This window comes from Gossypium arboreum, chromosome 1, assembly GCF_025698485.1.
Source record: "Gossypium arboreum isolate Shixiya-1 chromosome 1, ASM2569848v2, whole genome shotgun sequence".
Taxonomy (NCBI): Eukaryota; Viridiplantae; Streptophyta; class Magnoliopsida; order Malvales; family Malvaceae; genus Gossypium; species Gossypium arboreum.
In genome coordinates this window covers 5954906-5966098 of record NC_069070.1, presented here as the reverse complement: position 1 = coordinate 5966098, position 11193 = coordinate 5954906, and the positions used below count along the sequence as shown (strand labels likewise).

The following is an 11193-nucleotide window of genomic DNA, read 5'->3' as shown; positions in this document are numbered from 1 at the left end:
AAATTTACCAAAGTCAAACCCAAAGTGTTTGATGTTTCACCTTAAAAACACAAAGAAAAACATTAAAATTGAATTTTTGGGGTCCACCGCACGAATGGATGCCCTTCACGCCACGTCATCATATCTCTGTCGTTTACACTTAAGTACAAGACATTTTTGGTCCAATAATGGTTTTGGTTCTTCTAATGTACCCAAATTTGTGATTTAGTCTCTTATTTTATAATTTAACATAATTTGATCCTAAAATTTTATAATTAATCCAAATAGTTATCATTTTTTTATTTAAGCTTTTAGTCCATAAATTGACTTTTTTTTTTCTTAATTTCAAGTATGACTATAGTAAAAGAATATTTTTAGTTTGGGTTAACATAAATTTTAACAATTGAGCTTGAAAATTAGATCCATTAAAATTTGGAAGATTTTATACTTTGCCATTATACTACATCATCAAACTTTTACATTTTTAACTTCATAGATCAAAATAACTTGATTATCAAATACAGGTATCAAAATGAATATAATTATTAAATTTAGAGGTAAAAAATTATATTAACCCATCTATTTTATCAATAGTCACGTAGTCAAGGGGTCAACATCTAATAATTAAGTTGAAGTTTATGTTTGGAAGTTTGAAATTTTGTCATCAAAATTAATGAAGTGTTATTAATTATTGTGATGAAAAAAATATTATTAATTGTACGAAGTGGATGAAAGCTCAAACTAAGTCTTTACAACATTTAAGACATTCTCGGATTCAGTGTTCTCTGCTTAATTTTGCCTTCAATCCCCAAAATCGAGTTTGGGGTTATTACTGCTACTTTCATCCATTAATTTGGCATTTAAAATATAATAAATACATAGTAATTTACTTTCTGAGTTCAGAAAAATTAATACATTCAATAAAAATAAACAGGATAAGGTTTTTTTATTTTTATTTTCTATTTTTGGGATTTGCATCAAAAATTAAAATCTCCCCTTTTTTTTATAAGATTTTTAGTGTTGGGATTCAAAAAAATTAAAATAGTAATTTTGCTTTGGTCTAGTGTTTACAAAATTCAGTGAATTTTCAAACCTAAAACAGACCAGACCAGCTTGGCCGTCAAACTGTTGGAACACTCAAAAGTCTTTCATGTTTTGTGTGTTTATAATCCCAACATTTCTCATTTTAATGTTTCATGAAAGATCCCAATGTTTTTGCTCCTTGAATCATAATGGTATTAATTTAATCCGGTATTATTAACTCGAATCCAAACTTAATTCAATTCAAATAATTTAAAATGATCTCGATCAAGCATCAGACCCGAAACAACTCGAATCCAAAATAGTTAGAAAAATATAAATAATCTGACCAAATTGTCTTAACTCGTCCAATTAACAAGTTCTAATTAGAACATGCAAAATTATTTACAAGTTTGGTTTCAGACAATTCGAAGCCTAAAATAAACTTCTCTAAGATTGACAATGTTTGCTTTAAGACAAGTCAGAGCTAGCACTGCACTTTATTATGAAAGCATGCATAAAAACAGAAATTCCTTACAAATGGGAAGTGTTATTGCATCAAACGTAAACTTTAAAACACATTAACATCAATGTTTTTTAGGACACTAACAGACAAGATAATCCCTAAGAGGAGCTTAGCAAATCCCTTTAAATTTTGTTCTATTAAGTTCTTCAATGATCTATGCTTGCTTTTCCCACAATGGTCCCACGAATCACGCAAATATGCTTAAGGGACCTCTTTTGCTCGGCCCTCCTAGCCCGTTTTCGGCTGTTCGAATCCCGGTAAGCCAAGACCTGGAAAACCCATAACCATGAGAACCGAGGTTTAGAAATTCGTGAAATGAAGAAAAATTGTGTGTGACTCACCTTGCAACAGTTTCATTGCTTGAATCCATCCTTATTGTCAATCTTTTTGCTGTTTTCATAAATGCACTACAATATAGCATGGGAAGATTGTGTAAATATAAACCCAAAGCTAGATTGAAAGAACGAAAAAGATGAACCGGTTTTTCGAATTGATACCTGAATGGTTCTTCTCCAGTTTGTTTGACAGCACCTGTTGCATCTCGATACAACACATGGCCCAACATCTTGGATCTTTCTATTCCAAACATGTTGGCCAATCTCCTGTACAGCTCTTCATAAGAGCCAAGAACTGAGAGGTCAAGAGTTCGTCCGACATCCTCCGAGTCCAAGAATACCTTGCAATGGCCAATATCGAGGCCGGTTTCCGTGCTTCTATAATCCTGGTGCCACAAAAATCCAGCAGTAGATGACTTCTCAAGAGAAGATCGAGAACCATCAGAAGTATCTTTTGTTTTTTCGGCACTTCCATCTAACGAACTATTTCCGTTAATAACTTGTGAGACAACTTCACTTGAACAGCTACGAGAGAGCTGTTGCTCAGTAAGTATCGGCTGACCAAAGAGTAAAAACTGGTGTCTTTTTGTGTTGCCAGATTTCTCATTCACATTAGAATTCCCAATTGTTAACAAGCAAGAAAGATTATCAGTACCATTAGGGCGCCTTGCCATCATGATGCCATCGGAAATTCTAGAGTGGGGATCGAACCGCTGGAAACCGGGCAGAAAAAGTCCGGACTGCAGTTTATTATTAAGATGGAGGTCGGATAAAGATAACCCAAATTGAGCATGCCTGGCTCCCTGTATGCCTGCAGGAGCATTATCAGATAAAACTAACGGACAGCCGGTCCCATGGGGATTGCCATTGCTTGAAAATGCCGACATAGGAAATTGTCCGTCGAGAGGAAAATCGAGATGTTGGGGAAACCTAGACTTCTTTCTCGGTGGGGAGAACGGCGACAAGTGGATGGCAGGCACATTCGATACCAATTCAACCAACCAAGGACTAACACGTTTAACGTTTTGAAGCAAATCAGGTTCATCCCATGTTACCTACAACATTAGTTATCAAAGTCAGGCTCCCAAAAGAACCAACAATCCAGCATAATTTTTGAAGTCGAAAGCAACACTAAACAGATAAAATTGCATTGGCTCCAAAAAGTTTATAATTCAATTATGACCTCCGAAAAAAAAGTTTCTGGCTTAGCCCCGGTTAAATGTTAACTGGAGCAGCCAAAATGTTTTACCGGTTTAGCATTACTTTTGCCATGAAAACCTTACTATGCCAACAACAATGCTAAACAAACCTGAAAACATATATAGTTTTAAAGCTAAATGATTCACCTAAAAGAACCGCCACATGTTGTAACCATTTCTTAATGTATCAAATAATAATCCGCAAACCTGAAGAAGTCGCCATGGGGAATTAGGCCACCGAATGGGATCGACAACTTGAACTGAAGACAGAGTCCCCATGAACCAACTAATCCTTGAAGAATCTTCTGTCTCGAAAGCCATCTTAAACCTCATCCCACAACACCAAGGAACCCTCATTGCCGCCTTCACCGACGACGCCTTAACGCAAAACTCCGGTGTGCTCGCTCTTGGGTAATAAACAACCTCGAACGGCTGACCGCTGGCCGCCAGCGTAGCCGCCTGTAAAACAGCTTCCGCCTTCAGTTTCCCCTTTCCTCTCCAATCCCCATTTCGGTTCATCATCATCATCTTACTCTCGTCCTCCCTTAAGAAAGACAAAAATGGAGACCCAGCTTCGGGTCCGTTTCCAGTCCCACGCTTGGCTCGTCGGATCCCGACGCACAGGCCGCCGTTTTCGGACCTTAAGAACACGATGGAATCGCCGGCAACGAGCTTCTTATGGTTCACGAAAGTGCTCCACCCCGTAGTCAATAAATGCCTCCTTGGGGTCCCTCTATAAATATGCCTGAACTTCCACGTTTCGCCGTGGACATCCACGGCGACGACGGTTTGAACAGGAGGGTCCGCCGTGTAATCCAACGACGGGAAAATGGTTTCGGCGCAGTACCTCGGGACCGAAAACCCACCGCCGTTGTTGGCGTCGGATTGGGTCAATGTCTTAGCGAAAGAAGCAGGCTTCTCCGCGTTATCGGAGCCGAAAACGGTGTCGTTTTCTATGTCGAGCTCTGTGCTGGGTAACGGCATGAGGAGGATCTTGGCGTATACCTCGTCGGTTTCGGTATCCGCCATGAATTTGAGAGAAGCCACTCGGCAAAGAACTAGAGCCGGGACCGGCGGAGACGAGGGGAAATCGACGGCTGCGAGTGAGTGCTCAGCGTGGCCTTGAGGGAAGTAAAAGACCTTGGAGTTTAATGGTGGGATTTGAACCATGGGCCCAGCACATGCATGCCATAACTGTGGATCTAAGCTCTTCTCTGATTCCTTCATCGATTTTCCGATTCAGCCTTTGAAAACAAAGAAGAAAAAAGAAAACCCAGAAATTAGTTATGAATTTAAGCTTGAAAAAACCTGAAACCAGTTCATTAAAATTTCCTCACCTTTTCTCTCTGCTGTACCTTTATTTTCTTTCACTTTCTCGGGTGAGGATTAAACAGTTTGAAGAAACAGACTAATATAATAAATGAACACAGAAAATAGCTTCAAATTAAGAAGGAAAAAGAAAAAGAAAAAACAGAACCCCACTGATTTAACTCTAAAAAACAAAAATGATACTGTAAAAGATGGGTTTTTTTTTTTTTTTTTTGCAGGTTAATGACTGGGTTTGGTTTAAATTAGAGGGAAATAAAATGAAGAACATTTAATCTCTCACTACACAAACAGGAACAGAACAAACAAAGAGATCCCAAATCAAACAAAAGAGTTCACCTTTTTTTAATAAAAAAAAGTATAATAATTTATTAGCACATGATTATGACGTTAAAATCTCATGTGACGATATGGAAGAGGAAAGTAAAACTCATATCGCCACTCAAATGTGCAGTCAAAAGATGAACTCTTAATTTTCATACCAATCCACAACTTTTTTATATTATTCAATTCAATTTAATCTCATAATTCACATCATTAAAACTTGAGTGCCAAGAGTAAGGTTACAATTTTCTTTCAAGGACTAAAATTAAAATTTTAGAATTCAGAACACCAAAATTAAAATTATGACAAACTTGGATGTCACCTGTGCACAGTATAAAACTAAAATAATCCAATTTAAAAAATACGAATGATGAACTTGAATAATTCAAATCCAAAAGGACCTAAAAACAAAATAACCCAAATTTTACATGGAGGAAAATTTTATTAATCTAATCCAAAACACAATTTATTTGTTTTATCGAGTTATATAAAACTTAAATATTTTTATGAATAAATAAAATAAAAGCATTGTCTAAATATGACTAAGATGTTAAGAAAGACTTCATTTAAGGTTCAATAACTAATTATTTTGATCGAAATTAATAATTTCTTATTTTAATATTTTTCATTTAATATTATTATCGACTAAAACTATTCATATTTTTTCTCTCACTTTTAAATAGGAGAAAATACGCTTTAGTAAATTCAAACTAACGCCTTCCTATATCGATAACAATGCTAATATCAAGAGGGTTGATTGAGACTCGAATCTTCTCTAAAATAAAAACTTTATAATTATAAATAAAAATATATAAAATGGTGATTTTAAAATATGAATTGGTTTAAATAATTGAAAATGATTGTTTCTTTTGTTTTTTGTGCATAATATTTGAGGATGGTGAGTGAGCAACAGATGGGTTGATTAAGTTTACTTATTTTAGAGTCTCTTTTTAAATAATTTCGACTTAAGCCCATAATTTTACTTTGGGATTCACTAATTATATGATTATAATAAGTGAAATATCCATTAGTTACAACCTACGACAACAACAAATATATATATAAATTTATTTAAGAAAAATGGAAATAAATTGGTAAGATAACTGTCTTTCGAATTTTGAGAATAAAAAATGAGTTTTATTTTTGTAAATCATCTCGTTTAAATATATTTTAGTTAATAATTTAATTGTTAAAAGTGAATAAAATTCTATTTGACATGAAACAAAAATTTTTATTTTTATTTTTAGTTAATCAATTAAGTTATTCAAATTTTCAAATTAGTTCGAATAAGTAGTTTGGCTTTTAGAGTTCGAGTTGAGATGAACTTTACAATTTAAATAATAAATTTGTGTAAATATCTATTGGATCCTTGTTAGTTTTGAAAATAAACAAATTAATCATTCTAAAAAAATACTAAAATCTCAAAATAAGCTTCAAATTACAAACTATTTATAAAAAAGTTTAAAAAGATATTTAAATTCTAAAAATGGAAATATTAAATTTAAAAGAGTTTTGAAAAATCCAAATCAATTTGAAGCTTTGAAAAATTTTCAAATATATATGGTTTCAATTTATGCGATCTAGCTTGAAATTTAGTCATATTATCAATAACATTTTAATTTGTCAAGTTTAACTTTTTTTAATTTAATTCGAACAAATTTATTTGACTTAGACTCAATTTCATTTTACTCGATTCGATTAAAAAATCAAATGAAATTATAATGATAAAATAAGAATTATTGAGTAACTTGAAATCTTTTCATTTAATTTGATCAAACATTCACTCTACCAATTTTTATCAATCTAATTTTGCTTCGTAATGCTGTAGAAGAATTGAATTAATGATTAACTCAACAAATTAGTTAATTAAAATAATTTTGAAGAAAAATCCACACATTTATTATCGAACTAACTGTTAAAACGAGACTCGAATTTAAGATAAATTTTCCAAAACCTCAACCTTACCATTCAACTAAACTTCATTAACTTTCTCAAAGTTTCTTATTTAGGCAAATAAATGAACCATTTTGATGGAAATGCAAATGGGAGGGCACCATTAACACAAATTCCTTTGGCAAAACAAATTTAATTGGAAGATTAGAAAAGTGATTTATTTAGGCAAATAAATGAACCATTTTTGCATGTCACCATTAACATGAACTTTCTTTTGGCAAACAAAATATGTATTTTTAGTACACATAATTAATTTCCAATAATTAGTTGGGTCTTTCATTCAACAAACTTAAATCCGCCAACCTTTCAAGTAGCTAGCTTGCAAATTCAATTTCTTTTAATGTTCTTTCTTTTATTACAACCTTTTCAATGTGCCACTTCTTTCTATTTGTTTTAATATTACTAAAATTTATAAATATGCCACCCATATTTTCATATAAGTCAATTCAATCATTAATATTATTCGTAATTTTTCAAAAATTATATTTAGGAACTCAAGAAAGGTAAAAAATTCAGATATAGAAATCTTTGAAATGCAAAGTTGATGGGTGGTCTTTGATTTCCTTGTCACATTATGGTATTTGTCATTGCTTTAAGGTAACTACTTTCAATTCTACAAGGCTTCAATTGAAAGCTATGATGTTTTGGTTACAATCCTTGGAAATCAAACAAAATAAAAATTGGGAAAAATATGTTTGCATGGGTTGAGTTTGAGTTAAAAAAAAATTGATTTCGAGTTTATTCGGTCTAAATAAATTTTAAATTAAATAAATTTAAAGTTATTCTTATGTCAATATATTTATAAAAAATTATAAATATTAATATAATTTAAAAAAAATCAAACTTGACTCATTACATAAACACTTATTGTTATTTTTTGTCATCATTTTTCAAGAATAACTCTAAAGAGTAGGAAGAATCTTTAACCTAAGTCAGACAAAAGATTGAAAGAAAATGGAAGAAAATGCCCTAAAAGCAATGCATTTTAGACAAATGGGAAACCCCCATGAAAAAAAAAACAACAAATTGAAAGCTGTTGGTTATGAAACAACATCAAAACCGACAATGGAACATGAATATATCTTTTAAGTAAAGACAAATCCCAATTAATAACATGGAATTGTTAGAAAGCAAGAAGAAGACATGGTCTGAGTAATTGGTGAACAATCAAAATACACTTGTCAAGATGAATATGGAGGGAGTCTATTTGAGTTTTTATTTTTATTTTTATTTTTGGTCTTTCTGATTTGGATTGTTTTTCAGATTGAGTTTTTCGAATTTGAGTTTGGATTGTTTTATGTTTGGTTTCTTTTTTAGGTTCGGGTCATTCATATTTGAGGTTGTATTTTTTGGATCGGTCATTATAGATCCAAATCAATCCGAATTATAATCAATTTAAATTATTGGTTCAAGATATTTTTAGTTCGCTCATATTAAAGTTCAGAATAACTAAAATACGGTTTGTTGATTTTCTATCATCAAATCAATTTATATTTCGATTAATCTATCTATTTTCAAATTCGTATAGAAAGTGACAAATATAAAAAATCATTATTGCTATAACAACATATTTTTTAACTCATTTTTCTCATCACATTTTTTTAACAACTTTCTATGTCTATTATCCGATAGTTAAATAAACTCTCTGATTAAATTTAGAATCAAACTGAGTCGAACCTTAAACAAAAAAATACAGGTTTTTTACTCACAAGACTCGAGTCTAATATTTAAAATATACCCAAATTTTTACCACTTAACCCAACTAAGATAGGTACAAAAATAAGTAGAGAATTTGATTGCAGAAAGCTTAATGCCCAATTGTCTTGTATGTAAAAAAAGGCAAAATTGGTGGCCAATAAGCATGGTTAGGCCAACCATTATTTTATGACCTAACCCTAAAAACAGAGTGACATGAAAAACAGTCCAACGAGCAAAGCAAGGTTCGCAAATTAGCTAAAACATACCATTTTTGTTCTTATACTTAAACCCTTTTAACTCCCTTTTTAGGATGTCCCTTCACTCTTTTCTTTTTCCTTCTATTTCTCTTTGTTTTCTCGTGAAGAAAATTTCAAAATCTCACTACCTAATTTTAAAAGACTCTGTATAGTATATGAGTTCGAATTAAGATTTAATGATCATGTAAGTAAAATCGTTAAATTTAACAATCAAATCACTTAATTATTAAATTTTGTTTATTAAAATACTTATTTTAATATAAAAGGTTGAGAATAATGTTATTTAAATCTGATAATTAATTAGATAAATCGGATTAAGAATTTAAAAGTATATCAATTTAGATATAATGATTGAATTAACTTTTGAAAGAACCGATAAAAAAATTAAAAACTAAAAAAACGATAATTCAGCTGATTTTCTAAATAATTTTTATTATTTATTTAATTATCATGAGACCATTGTGAAATCGAAAATCAATGATGTAACCGATATAGCTTAATATGATTTTAAGGTTTTTTGCTAGACTACGCAGTGTGCGCATTTTAGCGTTAAACCACATTCTTCCGAGTTCTGACAGCTAAAAACCAACCAGACGTTGTACAAAGTTGGCCCACGGGTGACGTAGGGGAGCTTGTTAGTATACACGTGGCATGATCAGAATGGTTTGGGCCCATCAATGATAGAAAACATTGGGCTTATCGAGGACTGACAAGATGATATGTTGATGATGATAGGGGACACAACACTAGGAAGGGAAAGTGGGATCAATTGGGACTAAGATGAGACAGACAACACAGGAATCTTTGCCCTTATGTTTGTTTTTTCAACTCAATCGAACAAAAACAGGCAGTAAAAAACTAAAAATAATTTATGACACGTGTACAGATAGAAAAAGAGGCTAAATTACTTTTTAGTCACTCAACTATTGTGAAATTTATGATTTAATCCCTCAATTTAATTTGATCTCTTTATTTTTTTTTATGTTATCTGTGGATCTAAATTAATAATACCGTTTTGTTGTTTTCGTTGAAGTAGTGTTGATTTTTTTATTGTTATTTGTTCACGCAATTAAATAAGACGAAAATTAGTTAAACACGTTAAACAAATAATAAATTTACATGTTAGTAGAGCGTTTAAGATTATTATCATTATTAATAATTTGGATCGTGTTTATATATATGATAAATATTTAAAATAAAAATGTAAGTCATTTACTAAACATAGTGCTGAAGTTTTTAATTCTACGTATGTAATTTATTAGTTTTGAAAATTAAATTTTTTATTTTTATTCCATGGATTAAATTGTAATTTCCAACTATTTTGAAAATAAAATGCATATGGCATGTTTCATTAGGTAATTCATGTATGTGTAGGATCATTGAATATTAATGAACACAATTTTATAAGTGAGTTTAAAGTGGATTGGCAACTAGTCGAATATTTGTAGTTTTTGAATTATTTAAATTTAAATTTATAAATTTGTTTAAAGTTTTAAATTCATAAATTACTTTGGTGTTACTATCCAAAATTTAATTTGAGTTAGGCAGATATCCAAATCCGTAAAAATTCAATCCAAACCACAAAATAATATAAAATCAAACAAAATAAAATTTATTTATAATTAACAATAAATAAAAGCAAATTTGCAAAAAATAGTTAAATAAAATTCAAAAAATTAAATATAATAATTTTGCATCAATTTACATATACCAAATAACTTAAACATAAGAATTTCAAATAAATTAAAAGTTTCATAGCAAGCTGGAAAAATTTGAACTTAATATTTTCAATCATATTTCAAATATTTGAATCCACAATAATTTGAATTTGAATCCATGAAATAAAATAAAATCAAACAAAAAAATATTTATAATTAAAATAAATAAAAGTATATTAAAAAAAGTAGTTAAATAACAATTCAAACAAATTAAACATAATAATTTTGCAACAATTTAAATATTCATAATAACTTAAACATAAGAATTTCAAACAAATTAAATGTTACATAACAATTGCAAAAAAATAAAATAAAAATCTAAACTTAATATTGTCAATTATATGCCAAATATTTGAATCCACAATAATTGAATCCGTGAAATAATATAAAATCAAACAAAATTTTAATTTTAAATAAATTTTATCCATAATTAATAATAAATAAATGTAAATTAACAAAAGCAAATAACAAATTAAACATAACAATCTAAAGATAAGAATTCCAAATAATTTAAAGTTCCATAACGATATGAAATAACTTAATTACTTAACTCATGTTAATTGTATATATTATAATCTACCATAAAGTTAGCTACACATTTAAGGTTTAAGATTATGTATCATTAATATAAAAATGTACATTATAATGTCATAATTGTAGATAAGGTGACATATAATTAATAATCTATCTTAACTATATAATGGTAACTGTATGTATTATAATTTGACATAAAGTTAGTTACATGTTTAGGGTTTAAGCTTGCATATAATTAATATAAAAATATACATTATAATAACATAGTTGTATATAGTGATACATATCATTAATTATCTACCTAAATTATATAATGTCAATTGT

General features: G+C 30.0%; 1 protein-coding gene across 2 annotated transcripts; it reads right to left on the bottom strand.

The window, feature by feature from the left end:
- Nucleotides 1–1464: 1464 nt before the first annotated feature.
- Nucleotides 1465–4771, bottom strand: LOC108480158 (auxin response factor 10-like). Of its 2 annotated transcripts, none has more exons than XM_017783054.2 (5): nt 4415–4771; nt 3267–4303; nt 2023–2915; nt 1867–1932; nt 1465–1794 (listed from the first exon to the last, which is right to left on the bottom strand). In XM_017783054.2, exons 2-5 carry the CDS (start codon nt 4284–4286, stop codon nt 1713–1715), a joined length of 2061 nt encoding a protein of 686 aa, XP_017638543.1. In that variant the 5' UTR covers nt 4287–4303; nt 4415–4771; the 3' UTR covers nt 1465–1712. The 2 variants fall into 2 exon arrangements, with proteins under 2 accessions (XP_017638543.1, XP_017638542.1); XM_017783053.2 differs by having other exon boundaries at nt 4397–4766.
- Nucleotides 4772–11193: the final 6422 nt, after the last annotated feature.